Genomic DNA, 22,034 nt, shown 5'->3' with positions numbered 1-22,034 from the left:
TTCACTGGAGGTTTTCAAAAAGAGGCTGCATAGCCAGCTGTCTTGGATGGCTTAGAGAAACAAATCCTGCATCTTGGCAGGGGGTTAGACTAGACTAGACGATCCTTGTGTTCCCTTCTAAACCTATGATTCTATGTCAAGTCCTGTCCAGGTGTTTTCCAGCATACTAATCCTGCCAGGCAGGGCAGTGGGATGAGTAAATGTTTGGCAAGGAACTTTTCTGCTGTTATAGAAAAGAGCACTAGAGATGCCCCCAGCTAGCACATCCTACTACTTCCAGTATTTGTATTAGCCAGGTGGACACACCTTCTATCTGACAGACCATGTGCCCTTGGGACTTGACAGAGCAACAATTAAGTATTTTTCAAACTTGATACTTAGATTGCTAAGCCATGCTTCCATCTTTGTGTACCTTAAGGAAGTTTCCAAGTATTAAGGTCAGAGGAACTTTGGTTCTTGCCTCTCAAATTAAATTCATCTATAGACTCATAGACTCTAGGACTGGAAGGGACCTTGAGAGGTCATCGAGTCCAGTCCCCTGCCCTCATGGCAGGACCAAATACTGTCAAGACCATCCCTAATAGACACTTATCTAACCTACTCTTAAATATCTCGAGATGGAGATTCCACAACTTCCCTAGGCAATCTATTCCAGTGTTTAACTACCCTGACAGTTAGGAACTTTTTCCTAATGTCCAACTTAAATCTCCCTTGCTGCAGTTTAAGCCCATTGCTTCTTGTTCTATCATTGGAGGCTAAGGTGAACAAGTTTTCTCCCTCCTCCTGATGACACCCTTTCAGATACCTGAAAACTGCTATCATGTCCCCTCTCAGTCTTCTCTTTTCCAAACTAAACAAACCCAATTGTTTCAGCCTTCCTTCATAGGTCATGTTCTCAAGACCTTTAATCATTCTTGTTGCTCTTCTCTGGACCCTCTCCAATTTCTGCACATCTTTATTGAAATGCGGTGCCCAGAACTGGACACAATACTCCAGTTGAGGCCTAACCAACACAGAGTAAAGCAGAAGAATGACTTCTCGTGTCTTGTTTACAACACACCCGTTAATGCATCCCAGAATCACGTTTGTTTTTTTTGCAACAGTATCACACTGGTGACTCATATTAAGCTTGTGGTCCACTATGACCACTAGATCTCTTTCTGCCATACTCCTTCCTAGACAGTCTCTTCCCATTCTGTATGTGTGAAACTGATTGTTCCTTCCTAAGTGGAGCACTTTGCATTTATCTTTATTGAACTTCATCCGGTTTACCTCAGACCATTTCTCCAATTTGTCCAGATCATTTTGAATTTTGATCCTGTCCTCCAAAGCAGTTGCAATCTATGCTGGAAGAGTTAACATTTTGAAGTCATTCACAAAAATATCAATTTATCTTCCATTAATGTTTGCAGTGCAAAGGATGTTCAGCTGTTCTCAAGAACATAATTCACTGCTTACCTGTTATAAGGAAATCACATAAACAAAACTTCACATCTTTAGAGATCTTTGAGCATAAGTGCTTTACAAATGGTGAATTTAGCTCCAACCCACAAATTCTTATAGATGAAGTGCCTGAGGCAGAGGCTAAGATAATCAGTCGTTCAGAATGCTAGAGGCTACAATCATCTACAGTCAAAAGTTTGGAGTAAGTCAGAAATTTTCAAAATTCACAGTTTAGATAATTTTTCATCAAAAATGAGAAGAATGACAAGATTTTGTAATGATCACAAAAAAGTTCAAATTCTGTTTTTCAACCAGTCCTAGGTTAGCTAATGTTAAATGCTGTGAACACCCAAAACACCATATAAAGTAGCTACGCTATTTATCACTGTTACATTTGAATTTTAAGATTAGAGTTGACATTTCCTGTTCTATTTTGGAATTCCTAAAAAGGGATCTCTTGCTATATCTAGGGTGCCACCACTCCTTTAGCTGAACTGCCATTAGCTTAAAAAAAAACAAAAGCCCACAGCCAGAACTCCACTCCACACCTGTTAATGAGAATATGATGCTTGTCTACCTCGATCCTCCTTTACGTAAGGGTGGCTAATTCTTTCACCATGCTCTAAAAACAGAAGGACTGGACAAGAAAAATAAATTGACTAGTAGTTTAAGTTGTAGGATCTTTACTTTATAAAAACTGAATATTGACTCGTGGGCTTTCATTTTGCAAATACTATATTCTATTAATATAATGTAGTGAGAAGCAAATTACACAATGCATATCAAACTTTAACTGCAAATATTTTAATTGCAAATCCCCTGTTCTTAATGCTTGATATGTTCTTCTCTATAAAGAGTAAAAATATTTTGGCCATCCTGTTTAGACAGATACCATATGTCCCGTCAAACTAGAGTTTAATAAGAAATTGCAGAGTGATCTAAGGAAACTTGCAGAGGACCCACAGCTCCACTGTGGCTATGACAACCTACACCAGCTCAGGATCTGCCTCCTTGTGTTGTGGCTTCACCTACAACACTGTTCTAAATCCTGATTACTACCTGTGAGGACAACAGACCAAGACAGCCTAGCTCAAAGACATTATCCTAAATATACTGAAGTCTATGAAATACACAATATCTTATGTAGGATGGTGGAAAAATGCCAGTTAATATTTTCCATTGTTATGAACTGTTTTCCAAGTAAGATGCATTTTAGACCTCACTGGACTTCATTCTCTTCATTTACATTGGATTTACATCAGCATAAATGACCACAGTGAAGTTGTTTCCGATCAACACCTGTATGAGAAGAGGATTCGAACCACTCCATTGTACTTAAAAATGTCAAAGGAGTTGCCACTTAAGTAATGAGAAGGGTCCCACGCTGGTAGCTTGACAATTGGCAGAACAGTAATAGCAAATATTCATAAAGTAAAATAAGTGTTTAAAAGTATAGGAAGTGTTTGAAAACACAACAAAATATATAAAAGCAGTACAGATTATTACACAACACGTTCTATTCCAGTGTTTTACACCTATAGATTTATATCAAAAATAGCTAAGAAATGGGAATACACACAATAGATTAATGAAAACCAGTACCAAGGCTATTCACTGTCAGCCCATTACCTCTAACAGAATATTCATGTCCATTTAAAATTTTAGTGATCCCAGAATCAAACCATGTGCTTCATCTTAAAACCATAGTCTGATTAAACAGAAATCAACTTAGTTAATTTTTAACACCACAAAAACATTTCCCTTACAACTTCTTCATTTAAAAAAAGTTATTTGTAAAAGACCACCGTCTAGACCAATGCCCAATCTACTGAATGCTAATCACAGCCACTTGCAGTTCTGTATCACCCAGTATATGATGCACTTTCTAATGTACGCTATTTCTTGCAAAAATAACTTTTTGGCAACCAGTAAATTCACACCCATTGACTCCCTAAATGAAAGGCAGTGGAACACTTAGTTCCAAAACATGTTAAATAAAGTTTGCATTACTTTCATGTTAATTAAGAAGTTTGTATAAAACAAAGTTTCTTTTGGAACAATATGATCTAAAAATGTGATGTATGTGTTCAGGAAAATTGAGTCAAGATGTAAAAATTGTTTTCCGGAAAGCCAAAATTATGACTAGCATTTTTCTTAATGTTGTAAAAGATACCGGGGAATATACTCATTAAAATGTAGCTTATCCTTTACATAAAGGCAATTATGCCTTTGGATCAACAAATTAAAAACTATTGTAATAATGCTTGTTAACAGAGGAAAAATTAGTGATTTTTTCTAATCTCCAACAGATTAAATCAATTTTTAAAAACTGGTATTTTTGAAAGGACAAATAGATGCATGATCAATAGACTAATCGGAGTTTGCGTAACTTTTAAATAAAGTTCCATCTAGCAAACAATGCTGAGAAGAGATAACAAGTGCTGTGTACGGGACCTGTATACTCTTACAGCATTGCCTATGCTAACAAAATAGAATAGTTGTAATTATCACTAGAGATCAAAAAGTCAACATTCGAGATGTAGCATGACAGCATATGGCAGACTGACGATTTAAGGAAGTGTCCTTTTTAGTGCTAGTCTTGTACAGCTTCTTCCAGTTCATGTGTCTTTTCATCGCTGTCAAGTTTCAGTGAGTTAGTGGATGGTAAGGCCTCAAATAGTTCAATTTCTGGAGCATCAGAATCTGTTCTTACTGTTGCCTTTGAAGAAATATCATTAGGAAGAGCAAAGGATGGTAAAGGGGACAGCGAAGGCATTAAATGGTCCAACGGTGACTGTGTAACTGAGCCCTCAGCATACATGGTCAGATCGGCAGGGACCGAAGCCATGGCGTGCTCTGCAAAAACAAAAGAGTAAGTTAAACAAACAAACCAAAACTTGTCGGACACCTACCAAAGACTAATTTTGTGGCTGTATTTCTATAGCATAAGCTTGGGTCCAATGCAGCTGACAGACTACTCTAATACACAGCAATACAGTGAGTTCCTGATCTAGGACTAGATCTCCTTGGCACTAAGGTAATACACAAGGCATGCTTAATGATTCTTCTCAAGCTTTATCATCATCCTTCAGAAATTAAGACCCTTTTGTATTCAGATGCTGAGCACCCATAACTCCCATTAAAGACGAGTGAGCTGTGAATGCTCAGTACTTCTAAAATTCAGACCCTCAGAAGATCCATCTCAATATTTTAAGATTAGAAGACATGCTCAATTAAATATTTTAGTTTACTTTTTTGACATTTTATCCTCACTACAAAGGGACCGATTTTGTTTTTATAAGCTAAAATCTTGTCTTTATTCTTGGAATGTTCCCTCCCTCCCTTAAAAAAGGGAACAGTGTCTTCCTACAAAGAAATTTCCTTTAAAACAAAAAGTGAAATACTCTTGAATATTTTGAGTTACATTTTCGTTCATTATAAATAGACAGCAGCCTTGCTAAAACAACAGTTTTCCAGCTCTGTGAAAACTGGGCTGCTTTGTATGAAAATCATCTTGCAGCAAAGATTTACAAGATCTGTATGTTAATTCTCGCATCAGGAGGATCTAAGTGCTTGAATGGGGATCCTCACATTTACCACACTCTGAAAATAAATGTCTCAAAGAGCAAACCATATTCCTGAGAAATAAATAAATAAATAATCTTATGACATTGCCTTATCAAATTTGGAATCCACTGGCTTTAGCTAACCCATTCATGCTTGGCTACCATTTTCCTTGCCTTTTATATCCTAATTCTATCTCCCTCTCATTTTAGCTGTGCTTTCTGTATGATTTTTCAGCTAGAAGGAGGTTTTCCTAAGAATAAGATATAACACATCCCCAAAAACTTGACTCTGTAGTTCGGTCATGAACCGCATAGTCTCCTGACTGGTCACCAATATCAAGTCAACAGGCTGACAATTTTAAACAAACTCACCAGAATAAGTAGTTGTTCCATCGTTAGGTATTAAACTTTCAGTCCCTGCCAAAGATTCTGCAGCTGACATGTTGAAGGGGGCAGAGGAAGGTAAGTTAAGCCTTTTCGTTAAGTCAACAATTTCAGGAAATGAAACACCAGACTCATCTAGAAAACCTGAAGGAGGAATCGACAATGTTCCTTCAAACACAGTATGAAACTCTAGATCATCAACAAAAATGACACCCAGATTCCTGGAATCAGTGGATTTTCCCCCGCCTGTACACACCGTTCCCCCTCCTCCCCCTCGAGTTAATTGCAAGCAATAGAGCTATTAAAGCATCAAGAAAGAATTCACCAAAGGTACCATTCTGATATAGGGCTTGCTCCAAAGTCCACTGAAGTCAATGTAGAAACTCCCATTGATTTCAGTAGATTTTGGATCAGGCCCATAATCAACACCTGAGTGTTAAAGAAAAGGCCACACTTATTCTATATTTCAATAAAAAATGGTGGACTGAAGGCTAGGGGAAGTGAGAATTAAACTGCAATCATGAATTTAACTCTATGTTCTGAAGAAGAATAACTGAAGTGCTTACCTGGATCCATAACTCTTTGGACAGGAGGAGGAGGAGGAGGGTGAAGTGCGTTTTCCATTGAATACATATTCATTTCTTGACCTGTGGATTCATCCAAGTTCATAACTTCTTCAGAGCTGTCCCTTTGGGAATTAGGTGCCAACAATGGAGCCTAAAGTAACAGAGAAGATTCCCATTTGTATCATCTCTGGTCAATCTGACAAAGGCCTGTCACTATGAAAGCTCTGCCCCACTGTTCCCAAAAACACAAATTCAGGGGGTGCCAGCTTGAGTATCGCAGCAGCTCTAACTGCTGAGTGATAACAGAGGAGAGAGATGGGTTCCAACATGCCCCAAAACCATAAAGGGCATTAAATAATCACGATCAGCCCCTTGGATTGGGTTTAGAAATCAACTGGAAGCCAGCATATTCTCTGGAGAACAGGTATAATATGTAGCACACAAGATGCATTGCTAAGCGGGCTGAAACTTCTGACAGAATGGTCTTCAGAGGTAGACCCATGTGAAGCACATTAGCCTCAGTTAGACAGATAACTGGTTATGTTTACACACATAAAGAAAGCTCGCAATCTCTCTTCACCAACTGCAGATGAAACATGAAGTATTCATAGTATGCTGAATCCAAGAGGATCTCAGCTTGCAATCTTGAGTGATAAAAGGCCCAGCTCGATGGAACCTCCTCTGTTGTCATATCCCCCATTCTAGCAGTACCAACTCTCATTTGGCCTGATCTTCAGCAAGCCCACTTTTATGCAAGCCCTTAGCTCATGGAACCTCACCTGTTAGACATTCATAAAAATCACAAAATAACCTCAGAAGGTACCCTGCAGATATGAACAAATTTCTTATGTACCTCTACGTAGCCATTTGTAGATGGCACAGGGGATCTGTCTTGCAATGGCAAAGGTGACGGTGGTTTGACTTCTTCTTGCTGCTTCTTTGGCATAACAGGTTGTGTTGGAATTCTGTGCAAATAGCCATATCCAATACCACATCCTAAACTGCACGAGAAAAGCAAAGTAAAAGAATCCTGAGAGACTACAGTGTGCTTTTCTACAGCTGACTTTGTAAGTGTTTTAAGTTAGGAATCTCTAAGCAGAAGTCTGGTGGAGATTTAGTTTTCTTAACCTATGGGAAAAAAATACAGCATTGCAGGAATTGTGGTCATGATTAAGGCCAGATCCACGCTATAAATTTACATTGACGCAGCTGCACCGCTGTAGCACACCTGGTGAAGACACTAAGCAGACAGGAGAGAGCTCTCCTTTCAGCTTTACAACTCCACCTCTGCGAGAGATGGTAGCTATATCAGCAGGGGGTTAAGGTCAGTATAACTACATCCCTCAGGATGTGGATTTTCACACAACTGGGGCGATACTTATTTGAGTATAACTGTACCTAACTGTAGCAATACTGAGGCCACAAAGTACTTTGCAGTTCAGCTTTAGTCTTGTGTGACTCAAAAACCTCAAGAGCTTCATTTCCACCATCCCTACAAAATGCAGGAGCTGAGAGCAGGAAAAATCCCAAATTAATTCCAAATGAGACACTATTGCAGGGCATAAAGGGTCCACTCCTGCTACTATTGAAGTCAATGGGAATTGTATCATTGGCCTCAACGGGCACAGGATTAGACCTACCTTATGCCAAATTCACACTCCACAGCTGTTCTCCATTATTTAAAACCTCAGAGCAGAGAAATTGTATGTGAGAATGTTGAGGAAAATAAGACAACTGAAAAGTGGAAAGCTATAACAACTGGTGATATTTTACAGAGGAATTTATTTACAAAACATACCCTATAATCAGGCAGAGACTAATCACAAATCAGTACCTTCCTTCTCCACCCCAGGCTCCATTGGGAGTTACGAATAGCTCTCGGCAGGAATCAGTTTCTGTGTTATACACCATCAGCTTCAATGGCTTCCCCTCATGGGATTCAATCAGTGAGAAGAAATCCTCTGACTGATTAAAAAAAGATAACTTGTTTTAAGAGCTAACACACTATTTTATCCCCAGCTCCTCACTTTGCAGATATAAGCAGTTATCAATGAAGAGAGAGATCACACTCACTACTCCAAAGGATTAAAGACAACGATAAATTACTGGTGACATTTGATCTTGAAAGGCAGCTAATTTCACTGTCTGGTATAAAGAGGTAATGACTAAGTTGGTCATAAAGGAGGTGGTTATCATTGCCTCCTCCCAGAGCTATGTAAATTTGAGGGATGTATAACCAATTAAAGCAGCTGCAATTCACACTTCACAGCATTCGCACAAAGAACTGCAATAGTTAGATCCAAAAAAAGGGGAACTATGCTCTACCTCCTGAAGTATTTGATCTGATCCAACAATGTAGTCTGTGTGGGGCTGCAGACCAGCTAGAGCTGCAGGGGAAGCGGGTTCTACGTCCTGTAAAAGAATGATACAGGTCACCGGCATTCACAGCTGGATAAACAAACTGTCCAACAATTATAGTAAAAAATTTAACTCAGGAAAAAACGCAAGGTAAAATGATTTGTGTTTAGATTAGAAAAATGCCTGAGAGTGCTGCATTAAGTACAATTATTTGTACTCTTGAGTACTCAAGATTCATAAAGACCAAACTTAAATTTCATCAGTTCACCACCCAATCCTTGTTTTAATCCAAGTGCAATCTCTCACTAGCCCTCAGACATCTCAGCAAGAGAAGTCAAAGATTATGAGATGAAACTAGCTTTTGCTGGAGATCCTTCCCAGACTCTTTTGGCCCACTCCTAAACCAAATATTGACATTTACTTTAAAAATAAAGCTTTTCTGTGCTCTTCTATCTCCATATTATTTTGATGAGGGTCAGTCAAGCTACAGAGACCAATCCAATTGCAATGCATTTACTTTGCCAGGAATTCTTTCCCTGCCAATAAAGTGACAAACAAGAAAAAAAAATGTTCAGCATCCAGAAAGAGGATTTTGGGCTAAAACATTAATAATTCCCTACATTTGTGTTCCCTAGCTCAAAAGAAGTCCCTCTCACTGAAAAATTGCTGAAAAATTATATTTGCTTAGGCAAATCTTTAGGACAGTTCCTCTTCTTCTCTTAGCTGACTTCAATGGTATTAGTGCTTTCGCATGCAAAAATGAACGGAAAATTAAACGTTCCATATATCGGGAGCACTAAGCGACTAAGTGGCATCTCCAGAGTCTTGAGGCTTCCCTCTCCTAACGAGAGTCCTGTGGTCGCGAGCATATTTTACCGCATCTTTCAGGTTGACAACGACACTCACATTCCCACCCAGAGAACGTTCGTGAAGATGCTCCTAGCATTTATCAGAACAAGCATCCACTAGGCCCCTAGAAATCAAAGTGGCACATTTTATCTGAAAGTAAATGAGAAATGATATCACTGCTTTAAAGCAATGCCAGGTATTTGCCTTCAGGAAATCTACTCTATCGATGATAAATCCATGAGAAGGGAAACTATGTCAGTGTCTTGCAGAAAGCGTTAAGGCAAAGGTTCTTTAAACTGTGGTGTATGAACTTTTAGGAACTGATAGACTGCCTTCTTACAGTGTGTCTCCTTTAAGGGTTGTGGGACCTAGAACTGACCAATCTCTGTTCTATAGCCTTTAAGGAAACAGGTGTTACCTGGTGTTAATCAGGTAGCTACCTCCTTCAAAAGGATAAAACCCAGGAAAAAAGACAGACTGGAGAGGGAATTACAGGGGAGTATCAAGTCAGGAGAGAGGTTCCCTGGGGTGTAAACTAGAACAGAGACTGGTGGGCTGGGGAACCTGCCTGAATTACAGCCCAGCCCCAGGAAGGAGGGCTGAGGAGCCCTGGAACCAAGGAGAAGAAGAAGTGTGTGAATCCAAGGATCAAGGGAGGCTCCATGGAATCAGAACATAAGAATTGCTCTACTGGGTCAGACCAATGGTCCATCTAGCCCAGTATCCTGCCTGCTGACAGTAGCTGGTACCAGAATATCAGGGAGAGTGTACGGAACAGGGCAGTTAGAGTGATCCACCCCGTCTTCCCCTCCTGTCTTCTAGCAGACAGATTTAGGGTCACCTGGAAGCATGGGATTGCATCCCTGACCATCCTAATAGCTATTAATGGACCTGTCCTCCATAAAATTACGTAGTATTTTTTTAAGCCAGTTATACTTTTGTCCATCACAACATCTCATGGCAACGAATTCCACAGGTTAACTGTGCATTGTGTGAAAGAGAATGGTGCAAGAACTTGGATTCTGGTAGTCTGGGCTGGCGAAACTTGCTTGAATCACAGCACAGACCCATGAAAGGGCTGCGGAATCCCTTAATCAAGAGAAAAGAGAGTTGTGAGTCCAGGGGCTGAGGCAGGAAGAGTCCTGTGGGAAAGACTCTCCAGAGGCCAGGGGACGCAGTGGGAATGGCAGAGCCCCCTGGCTCAGAAGAAATGAGAAGGATAATGGCAACAAGGGTGAGTTGGTCCTGCTTTGAGCAGGAGGTTGGACTAGATGACCTCCTGAGATCTCTTCCAATCCTAATCTATGATTCTATGAACTGAAGCTGCCTGGTGCCCAAGTTACACAACCTCCGCCCACAGCCACCCATGCAGGCAATGTTTTTTCTGTCTCATGAAACGTCTGTCTCATGAAACTTCCGCATCCGGACAAAATGGAGACATACATTTGTCCACATGAGGACAAGGGGTGTGTGTGTGCATGTGTGTGTGCATGTGTGTGTGTGTGCGCGCGCTGAAGCAGGCACAGCAAGGACTTGAATCCATGTCTCTTAAAGCTGGCATGTTCCAGTTTCAACAAAGCAGCATCTTCTGATAAAAACCAGTATAGTTGAAAAATTCCCACCCTGCTTTAAACATTATGTCCTCTAACCTTCCCACCTAGATTTTCCCAACCAGACTCCCTTCTCTTCTAACTCCCCCAGGCAGAACTCCACCAGCCAAATTCAAAACTTACTTTACTCTGAGTCCATAAATATCTAAGTTAAGCCTATTAAAGCCTAAAATAAATATGCACAAAAAGAAGCAATATGCACGAGGTACTTTAAACACTAATAACATTTGGGAACTGCTGCATTAAGGCAACAAGTCCATATGCTGAATTGTTTTCATAAAGTAAGTTGTTCTTCAAATGAGTGCATATATCCATTCCACTTCAAGCATGTGTGTGCCCAGTGCAGGCCTACACTGGTGCACTGGGTGTGCACACACCTGAAGTGGAATGGACATGCACAACACATCTCGAAGAACAAGTGACAGAACAGGCCAGTAACCATTTTTACTAAGCTAAAGCACACAGCCTGAGTACACAGATGTTTCTCTTGCTTACCAGAACATGCCACACGTGTTCATTGGCTCCTTGGAAAGTGCAGAACCTCACACTGGCTCCGAGTAGCCCTTGCCCGCCCCACATGTTGCTAGGAATCACCTCCACCTCGCGCACTTTCATTGATTTGATGTTGTACACCTCCAGCTTCACTGCCTTCTCAGCATTTGCCTTCAACAGATCTTTCAACATGGTGTTTTCTTTATTCTGTGAAACACAGAAAAGGAAAGATTTGTTTCTGACAGTGTCTAGTTGGATCTGGAATGCAAAAACATCAATGAAGAGGCAGGATTTCAATATCTAGAACAAACTAAGGTGAGGACGTAACTTCTACCCTCCATAACAACCCCACCTGCACTACTTCCTTTGGATGCATGAACTAGTGTAACTGATTCTAATCTTGGGTAAGGTTATTCACTACTCGCATCCCTCAGTGTCACTCCCACCACTCCCTTCTTTTGTAATGCTGTTATAACAATTTTCGTTAATTATACCAGTTCTAAACTGTGTCTACATTACAATAAATAGCAATACTTTATATAGTGACCGTGATCTTTTTCCTTACCTCACTAATGCAACAATTTTGGAAGTCTTGAAGTAGAATTCTTAAAATAAATTAGTAGTGACTAGTTCTAACTTAGCTAAACGTTTTCTACAGAAGAACAGATGAGATTTTTAAGAACAGTTTTTAGAAATATCCACCAGAATTTCACTATTTCCACAAGGTTAATGCAGTGCTTGGCCCGTCACTGGAAGGAGCCATTGTACTGACTGTTTCCAATAGAAGATCCAGTCTGATGTAGGTAAGACAGACCTAAAAAAACGCAGCTTCTGTCTGAATACAAGAAAGCAAAGGATCTTCAAAACGGCGAGGGATTTATTTAAACTTATTTGTTGATTTTAATGGTAAAACTGATTTTAAAAATAGAATTCTCCCCACAACAGCTTTGAAAGTCTCCTCTTTCTTCAGGCATTCAAACAGGAACTGCATTCCCTGCATGAGACTGACCACATGGCAGCTTTCCACTTGTTAATGATTCATTTTCATGTTCATATTTAACCAAGTGTTTACATTTGTTTAAACAAGTGTTGAGTTCTAACAACCTAAAAAATGGGACTTTCGTCTGGTGCCAGAAAACAGCTAGAGGAAATGCCAGAGGATACTCTACCAGTCCTTCAGGGAGTCAAGAGGCATAGAAAATGGGTGACACAGGATCCAAGGGGACAGCTAGAATGTCGCATGGGGAAGATTTTTAAATGTTATTTTAACTTTTATGTAGGCTCAGGTTTACAACGCGGGGACTTTGTTAAACAGTTTACTGCAGAGGCAGATAGTAGGAGCGACTTATGGGGCCTATACTACAATGAACTACAACTCCATCTCACAAAGACCCCTGGGTAGAAGGACTCAATAGATACCAAATAAGCACACCATGGAGTCCGAGTCCTATAAAACAGGGAAGGGAAACAAGAGTAGGAGGCTCTCCTGAGAAGTTATTTTTCTTCATTGTTTTAGAAATATGTGGCAGCCTGATCCAAGTCCCATTAAAGTCAAAGGAAAGGCTCCCCTGATTTCAGCAGGAGTTCAATCAGGCCTTGACTAGGGCCTGGGTTTGCCTCATGTAGTTCTTCTGAGTCACTAGAAAAAACAGAGGTTTCTATAAAAAACAGCATGACAAAATAATTCAGGCAAAAACACCCAGTTCCTCTCCTGTTCGCAAATCTAGTGAAAATACACAAACATTTTCACTGGTTTCTCTTCTGCTCCAGGGAGGATTGCTCAGCGGAGGAACAGTGATAACTCCTCCACAATCAGCACATTCATTTACTTCCCAGGGCAAGAAAGATTTTACAACTGTCACTACACTGCACCTGGAAACAACTCTGTCAGAAAAAGCAACAGAGATCTGTTCTTTCAAAACAGGAGTATCTAGGTTCTATCCCTATTGCTGATATCAAGTTTCAAGCAGCCATAAAATATGTAACCTTGTGGGAAGTCCAAGGTGATCATAGATTTCTTACAATATTTTTACCCTGCATTTCAGGCTGTGTGAGATGTTCACACCAGCGCTACAGTGTTAGATCAGATTTGCTAGTCAAGAAGAGACTAATGAATTCAGAAGAAATGGGGTTGATGGTCTCAATCTAGCTTCCCGTGGACATGTGTCCACATTGTGAAAAGCAGATACATTTGCATCAGTTGACACTCTCAGCATGAAGGCCAAGGGCGGAAGGAGCCCTCAGACCAAACAATAACTTCACCCATAGCTGATCCCTCTGGGTCAGGGTTTCGACACACTGGCAAGAAAGTGTAGGGAAGCTTGCATGGCTGCCATTCTGACTAAAGACTGCATCAATCTCCCAGAGTCAAGTAGGCCAACACCTTTTAAGAGCACAAAATTAAAATAAAACAATTCATTACTTCATTGAAAATGACTTGTCTTTAGCCACTTACTAGCCTGGTGTGTCCTATTGTGATGATAAAGTCAAAGAAAGGTTCCAACCCGGCCTGCTGAGCTGGAGAGTTTTCTTGAACCTGCAAAATTACACATTTTAAATTACAGTAAGAAAAATCTATAATAAATATCACCAAGTGACAGTGTTGTAAATACTGGATTCAAGAATAAAGTACATTCAGGATTGAACCAAATGTCCCAATTAAGAGACCTTGAAAGGGTTCTCAGAAATTTGAATTCTCTTTCCTCACTTGTCTGAGCCATGAAATCCGTATGTGCCACCTGTGGACTAGTCCTACTAGACAGCAGGTGTCAATTAAACCTCAGCAGGTGAAACAGACACTGTATTTTCTACAACTTTAATGGCATTGTAGTTGACAAAGTCCAGGTATATGCTGGACAGCATTCTTCTACGGTGCACTCTTTAAACCAAGGGAATGAGAAGATACACCAGGTACTTTCCAGCACTGGATAATGTTTCCGGAATGTACCTGGCACTATCTGCTGTTTGAAGCGAAATGGTTAACGAAGTGCTGAATATAGTGCTGTATACACTACTAAATGACTCCAGTTCTTTGGCTTGCGTTGAGCAGGTCAGACAAGATGATCTACATTCCTTTCGGTCTTAACATCTATGAATGAAATAACCTTTTTGTAGTATTGATATCTCCACTCACTCAGTGCTTAGGACAACTACATGCTAAGAACTGCAGAACCTACATCAATATGTTTAATACTGTTAGCAGTATGTGGTGCTTTACAATTGGGCAACATGCCATACAAAGGACAGAAACCCTGCCCTAAAAAACTTACAAACTAAGGCCCTGATTCTGCAGCTGGATTCCTGTATCCATGCAGTGACCCACTGAAGGCAAGGGAGCTCTCAGCAGGGGTTTATCAGCATGGAGCAGGTTGCAGGATCAGCACCTAAGGGCTGCTCCTCCAGCCATTAAAGATATAGTAACTCCTCACTTAAAGTCGTCCCAGTTAACGTTGTTTCGTTGTTACATTGCTGATCAATTAGGGAATATGCTTGTTTAAAGTTGTGCAATGCTCCCTTCTAAAGTGGTTTGGCAGCCGCCTGCTTTGTCCACTGTTTGCAGGAAGAGCAGCCTGTTGCAGCTAGCTGGTGGGGCTTGGAACCAGGGTGGACCGGCAGCCCCCCATCAGCTCCCTGCTCCCCTACATTCCCTGTGCAGCAGCTGCCCAGAAGGCTAGCAATTGCAGCTGTCCCTCCCCCTACTGCCATGTGCGGCTCCTGCCCTCTGCCTTGGAGCTGCTCCCCAAGACTCCAGCTTGCTGGGGGAGGGCGGGAAGGAGAGGAAGGAGAGGAAGAAGGGGGCTAATGTCAGGGTGTCCCTCTCCCCCTGCAATCCACTTGCCACATCTTCCATAGAGTGGGGGGACACACGACAGAGCTCAAGAGGGAGCTTGCTGGCAGCAGCTGCCCTCTCAGCAAGCTGATCTAATTAACAAAGCAGTGTACTTAAAAGAGGAAATGCGCATCTCTCTTACACACACACAATGTGTGTCTCTGTCTGCCATGCTGTCTCCTCTCCCTCATTCCTGCTGCCTTGTAGAGTGTGAGAGTTAACCCTTAAGTGCTCAGCCAATTGCTAGTTCATCATTTAGCAGTAAGGCATTCCCTGGGGAATATCCCTCCCTCTTCCATCCTCTGACTTCACCACTTCAATCAAGCTTCACAATCATCCTTGCTGTGTACAGCATTAAATTGTTTGTTTAAAACTTATACTCTGTGTGTGTGTGTATCTATATCTATATTTAATAGTCTTTTGTCTGGTGAAAAAAATTCCCTGGAACCTAATTCCCTCATTTACATTAATTCTTATGGGGAAATTGGATTCGCTTAACATTGTTTTGCTTGAAGTAGCATTTTTCAGGAACATCACTACAACGTTAAGTGAGGAGTTACTATACCAAGAGCGGGTCCTTAAGGGCTAACAGTACAGTATACAGAAGCACCGCAAAGGGGAACGAGTGGTACATGGTCACTGAACACTTCACAGAATAAGTTGTTGTTCAGTAGTTTTTTTGCAATTAATAGCTTGTGTGTATCAAAAAGTAAAAAAAGGTCATAGTCGTGTTCATTCAGCTTTAGATTACAAACATGGATAAAGAGATGATCATGGACACAGAAGCGCTCATAAGTTCTGACCCAAAGAAGTTAATGAATCGCTGTAAGCTATAGTAAAGAAAGCATGAAAGAAGTTACAGCGTGTTGATTTTCAACATCTGTACATGCAAGAGAACAAAACAGATTTATACTATAAAACAAAACCCCTATAGATTATTTATCAAAATGCAGTTCAGACAAGGCTACAAAACAGCACAAATTGACATTAAACGCAGCATCAAAACCTAGAATATATAGGTACATCGGAATGAAAAAAATGTTTCCACTTAGATGTATGATTAGTTTAAGGTAAAAATGCAGTGTCATATCAAGATTGCCATGGCAACATTGCTTATATGTGAACAAAAAAGTAAACAGACAGATGAGTCACATGCCCCACTGATTCTGAGGTCACAATTCCTCTGGAACAAAAATAACTGCCACCCTTCTTACTTTATATTACACCTGTGAAACCATGGTAGCTCAATTTCCTCTCTAAAACAAACCGTACCAGACTGCTTACAGTAAAACTTAGCTCTAGTCCACATTCTCAAATTGTGGTCCGTAAGCTTAGGGTGACCAGATGTCCCGATTTTATAGGGACAGTCTCAATTTTTGGGTCTTTTTCTTATATAGGTGCCTATTACCCCCTACCCCCATCCCGATTTTTCACACTTGCTGTCTGGTCATCCTAAGCGAGCTCCATTTAGGTGGTCCATGGATAGTTCCCTCTAAGGTGCACACCTGGGTAGCCACAAACAAGAGAATGAAGGACCACCAACCTAATTAGTGGAGCCTAGGTGCCCGGACTCTGGAGAAGATGCACATGTAAAGTGAGGTGGTGGCCTTGGGGGGAATAGGGGGTAGGTGAGAGGGAGCAGTGGGGTGAGAGGAAGGGGGAATTTGGGATGTGCAGGGTTGCAGCAGCCAGAGAAAGAGGCGACTTTCCCCAGCTCTAGGGCTGAGGCTGCTGAGGAGACACAGTCCACCTTCCCAGCCTCAGCTCTGTGGCTGCTGTGGTGGGGGAAGAGACCCGCCTTCTTCCCAGCCCCAGTTCGGGGGCGGGCGTGACAGGGGAGAGAGGGCACATCCATCGCATTAGAAAGGTAAGACAACTGATATTAAAATATGAGTTGTGTGCTTTTATCTGTAGAACAAAAAAGTTTATTATTATTAAGGATTTTTTTTATATAGCGCTTTTATCCAAAGCACTTTACAATAGTTAGCTAACCGTACAAACAACATCTGGAAAGCTCATTAAGTGCTCCACCAAGACCTTCAGCAATTTTCAAGTGGTCCACGAAAAAAAAAGTTTGAGAACTACTGCTCTAGTCTACACTTAAAAGTTTTGCAGCTTTAATTATGCTAGCATAGTAGATGCAGTGATACTACTATAGAAGTGCTTATAAAGCTTATTCCGGTTGTACTGATATAAAAGCACCTTACGTAATTGGGATAAGTGAGTCTACACCAGGGCTTTTACTGGCATAAATGTCACTAAAAAAGCAAGTAATCAGAAACACATATTTTGAATTGATGGCACATTTGTTGGCAGATAGACAACTCAGGGCTGTGTCCCCTAGTCTCTGTGGATCAGCTCTCTCATTCCTCTGAGAACACCCATATGAACCAAAAGATCCTTCCGTTACAACAGGATATGTTGTGGTCACAGGCAGTTTAACTTTCATTTTTACGGTTGGGGCCTCTGGGGCTCCCAATTCTGTCTCTGAGGCGCTCAAGAGCAAACAGCATTCCATCTGGTAATGGATCGTCCTCTTTAACATCTTGATGGTGGATGGATACGCTTGATTTTCTGGCTGATGCTGCCATGGTAGAGTGGCTACATCATTTACCTGACATCTAATTCATTGCTCGTGCTGTCAGTAGCCATATACCAGAAGCAGCAGCAACACAATTATGCCAGCAAAACATTTTACATGTAGTTCCTGGCCTTATGAATATGCAATAATTAGCCAAGGTATGTCACTTTTAGCCACCATGACAGCAGAGAAACTAGCAGCCTTCAAAATAATGTCAGTGTTTGTGTACTGCTGAATTGAGCAAGGCTGTTTACCATGAGGGATTTAAGCTCTAAATGCAGTATAAGGAGTCTCAATTAAGGCCCATTCAGCTGGTGTCACATGCTAGCTATTTTACAGTACAGTAAACGCTAAGATGTGCACAGAAGTGAGTAAATGGAAATTTACACATTTCAAGATGCACTGTTCAGCCTGCCAATGACAAAACTCTACAATATTTATGGGTCAAAAAGGTGCCAGTGTAAAATACATGCCTGTCTTTTTGCTAAAGTTCTGTATGTCCAGCTAGTAGCAGTCACATCAGCACACAGACCAGTGGCTGCTGGTGAACTTTGGGGCCAGTGGGGTGATTTATCAGATCAGCAGGGAGGAGCTGGGGTGATAACAGAAGGAGCTGGGAGGAAGCTCTAGGCAGTGGAGGAACTGGGGGAGGCCCAGAAGAGCAGGGGCCACCCCACAGAGCCCATCCTGTTCTGATCTGCTCATCCCTGTGGGGGGCCCCACTACCTGGCTTCAGCTCCACACCAGGCTTCCAGCAGCTTCAACCCCCACATTCCCCTTCCTAGTCCGGGGTCCCTCTGCACTGACCCTCTGCTGAGTGCCCCCTGCCCAGGCCCAGCACAAAGGACTAGGGGGAATTCTCAGTCAGCCCGAGCCTCTCCAGTGGAAGAGGAGAGGCGGGGAGGGGAGGGTGAAGTCCCATCTGGGTCCCTTCCAATCAGAAAGACCAGGATTGGATGAGACCTCCACCCCGCCTCCATGCTGCTATGACCAAGGAGGGGCCTGCCTCACTCCCTTTGTTGTACCACTAAATCCACCTGGGCCATGAAGTCTGTGCTGGTGACTGGACTGTGTACATTTACTCCTGAGGGGATTCTGCACCAAAAAAATAAAAATTCTCCACACAATATTTTAAAATTCTGCAAATTTTAGTTGTCAATAATTAAATGTGGAGGCTCTAGCATGGCAGGTAGCACAGGCCTTGGTTGCACTGAGTAGGGAGATCCCCCTGCACTCCTGGGACATGGACTTGGCAGTGAAGCTGTGCTATGTCAGGATTGAGTACAAGGGCCAGACCTGCCTCAGAAACTCTCCAGGGCCCTATCCCTCTGCGCCAGAAATACCAGGTGTGAGCTAGCAGGCTCAGCCCAGCAGGATCCAAGTATAGAGAGGCTTAGTGTGGGGTGAGAGGGTTCTGTGTGGGGCAATCTGGATGTGAGCAGCTTAGTGGGGGGTTCCAGGTGCACAGGCAATGGGACTGTGTGTGGAGGGGGTCAATGTGAAGGTGACTGGAGCTCAGCAGGAGGGGGTCTGGGCCTGGGGGGGATTGGGTTCTGCAGGGGATCTGGGTGCTGGGGAAGTGGGGATTGGTGGGGTGGGGGGTCTGAATGCAACTGGTTGGAGCTCATCAGGGGGTGGTTTAGGTACAGGGGGGCCTGGTGCAGAGTGGTAGGGCTCGAAACAGGGGGCCTGGAGGTGTGAGGTGAGCCTTAGTGGGGGTGGGCGGGGTGTATTTAGGAATGTGGGGCCCGGATGCACAGAGGTTGGGCAGACAGGGGAGCAGCTTCCCATACAGCAGTGACCCCTCCCTCCTGTGGCTGAAGAGTGATGGGGTAAGGGGCGGTGCGGAGGCAGGGGAGGTTTCTGGAGGGTGGTCTGACCCAAACTCAGCCCCTCCATGCAGAGGAAGTGCATTCCTTCACCACCCCCAGCCCAGCCAGGACTAGCAGCTGAGTCCAGTGCAGGATAGGAACCACTGGCCTAGACATCCCCAGCCCTGCGTGGGGACACTTTAGCATGTGCTACATTCACCACAGCCTGCAGCTTGGGGTGATGAATTCTGCCTGTGCTACAAGAACATCCTGCTTTTAAATATGAATCACAGCATATCTAGTCTTGCGCTATCTGTCTCATACACATTTTATAGAGACAGCATGTGTATGTCACTAAACACGCTGTGATTCACATGTACACACACACACACACATCTATATATACAAATTAAAAAATATAAAGTGTTCACTTGCCTACTTTGTTGGGGGCAGTGCCATAACACCCTCTATCTATACACCAGTCACCACTGACACAGACTATTCATAATAAGGAGCTCTCCTATTTACCTGCTCTTGATGGTAAAACAACATTGAAAGTTCTGCTCTATTTGTTTCTTGTGGTAGGGACTGCCTTTGTCTCCTCTACGGGGGAGAGCACTTTCTTAATGACTAATAAATGATAATCATGTTTGAGATTAGGAGGCTAAGAATCATGTTATGCCTGATATAAGGAAGAGTTGAATAAATATACCTTTGTTTTTATTCCGTCCAGAAATGTGCTACAAGAGCCAAAGCCCCTCCAGACTCCATAAACACAGCAGAGGACAAAGGCAAAGCAGATTATATACAGATAGTTGATGCACTGGCCTAAAATTGAACCCTATTCCTGTGGGTACAGTACAGCTTCTTCACTGAGACACGCGAACAGCTGATTAACTGTATAGAAGCATGTAGCAATAATATGTTAACTGTTATATTGTGAGGTTGCCATATACCAAGAGTTAAAAGACAGGTGCCTTGTAATGCGAATTAGCCTATCAACAACATCTTTGCCTGACATTTATGCTCCAAGACACACATTCAAAACAACACATATGCTGGCATCATACCATACAAAATAATTGTTAAGGACTGCTGGGAGAAACCGATCTCAAATGTATTATCTTATGGTCTGAGCAGAGATTACTTTCTGTCAAGAATGGTGCATCTTTGTAGTATTAAAAAGAATTAATGCCACTTAATGACTGATTCTGAACACCGTGACAAGAGGAATGAAGAGAATATTAAATGACTAGACAGAAGTCAAAGCTCATATCAAGGTAACTTTTAAGATTACCTGTAACTCAGGAACCATTTGAAGAAAATTCATCAAAATTTACGTAACCATTCTCCTTCGCTTTCAGTGTAAATCCAACAAATCTCAAGTCAAGCCTATTTTCCAATCCACAGTTATAGGGAAACTATAGGCTATTATAGGCTTTTATAATTAAAGTTGATTGCAAGGATAATGGGGACACGTTACTGCCCTTCAGTATATATAGCAATAGCATACATATATATTATGCTTCACAAAACAATTAAGACGTCCTAACTTTGCCTGGAGAATTAAATAGGAAGATCAGGCCAAACCCCTCCTTTAACTCCAATAAATTTAAGGTGTACAAACATCCAGCTGATGCCTTAAAATTGAGTTAAATGATTGCCATGCCCCAGCTAGGAGCCATGCTGGTCTTCCTCTTCCTCCTCCTCAGTGTCCTGGCACTTCCAGAGGAAGAAGGGAACAGGTGGAGAGTTGGAAGATGAGGGGGGAGACGCCAGCACAAGCCGACATGGCAAATATTTAACATGTCTGCAAAGGCTGACAACGTTCAGTGCTCTGTAGCATTTTGAGGTGGAACCTGCCTGAGGTATTTCCATTCCCCCTCACCCCGCCCAGTCCTGTATTGGGCCACAGGGGCAGGCTTATTCCCCATGAACCCTTAACCTGGGCCTGAGACTGAAAGATCCCTATCATCGAAGCCAGGCAGACGCCTCATCTCCTTCACCTCTGCCCCAGGGGCTGCACAACAGGAGGGACGTATCACAGCACGAATCTCCATCCCTTCGATGGGGCTGTTCCCCAGCACGTAACCCGTGCTCCTCAGGGTCTTACCCCCATCCCAGTCCCCACAGCCCCTCCCCGGCGCCAGATCCTGGGCCTCCCCTAACCCCTCCGAGCCCCTCTCTAGGGCCAGATCCAGGGTCCCCCCGAGCCCCTCCCCGGGTCCCCCCAGCCCCTTCCAGGCGCCAGACCCCGGGTCCCCTCTAGTCCTTCCCCGGGCCAGATCCCGGTCCCCTCCCAGGTCCCCGGGGCAGATCCCCGATCCTCACCCCGTGCACATGAAAGCCCTCAGCGCCCCCGTCGGGGATCTCGGAGCTGGAGCCCAGCCCCATCGCCGCACTCCCGGAGCCAGAGGCGCGCCAGGCTCCGGGGCCGCCACCTCTACACTGCCAGCACCACAGACCCGATCAAGCGAGCGCCGATCCGACCGATCTGAGCGGCTGCTCAAGCCTGGGTGGAGGGTGGGGCTATACTCTGGTCGCT

General features: G+C 42.8%; 1 protein-coding gene across 1 annotated transcript; it reads right to left on the bottom strand.

The window, feature by feature from the left end:
• Positions 1-2,225: 2,225 nt before the first annotated feature.
• GORASP1 (golgi reassembly stacking protein 1) lies at positions 2,226-21,964 on the bottom strand. The gene is made up of 9 exons (XM_030550004.1): positions 21,821-21,964; positions 13,724-13,804; positions 11,272-11,475; positions 8,285-8,371; positions 7,794-7,924; positions 6,813-6,960; positions 5,960-6,110; positions 5,382-5,537; positions 2,226-4,299 (listed from the first exon to the last, which is right to left on the bottom strand). The coding sequence occupies exons 1-9, from the start codon at positions 21,881-21,883 to the stop codon at positions 4,037-4,039; spliced, it is 1,284 nt and encodes a 427-aa protein (XP_030405864.1). The 5' UTR covers positions 21,884-21,964; the 3' UTR covers positions 2,226-4,036.
• Positions 21,965-22,034: the final 70 nt, after the last annotated feature.

This window comes from Gopherus evgoodei, chromosome 2, assembly GCF_007399415.2.
Source record: "Gopherus evgoodei ecotype Sinaloan lineage chromosome 2, rGopEvg1_v1.p, whole genome shotgun sequence".
In the NCBI taxonomy this organism is placed as follows: domain Eukaryota; kingdom Metazoa; phylum Chordata; order Testudines; family Testudinidae; genus Gopherus; species Gopherus evgoodei.
The sequence above is the reverse complement of the archived record's forward strand: the minus strand, read 5'-3'. Positions and strand labels throughout refer to the sequence as shown.

What these genes read in the sequence shown, in the direction of transcription:
- GORASP1 (XM_030550004.1), bottom strand. Translation starts at nt 21,883, where the DNA reads ATGGGGCTGGGCTCCAGCTCCGAGATCCCCGACGGGGGCGCTGAGGGC. An exon ending in CCAAAGAGTTATGGATCCAG is followed by an intron (nt 5,538 to 5,959) that starts GTAAGCACTTCA and finishes TTCCTCCTTCAG; the next exon opens with GTTTTCTAGATGAGTCTGGT. An exon ending in TGGAACAACTACTTATTCTG is followed by an intron (nt 4,300 to 5,381) that starts GTGAGTTTGTTT and finishes TTGTTTTTGCAG; the next exon opens with AGCACGCCATGGCTTCGGTC.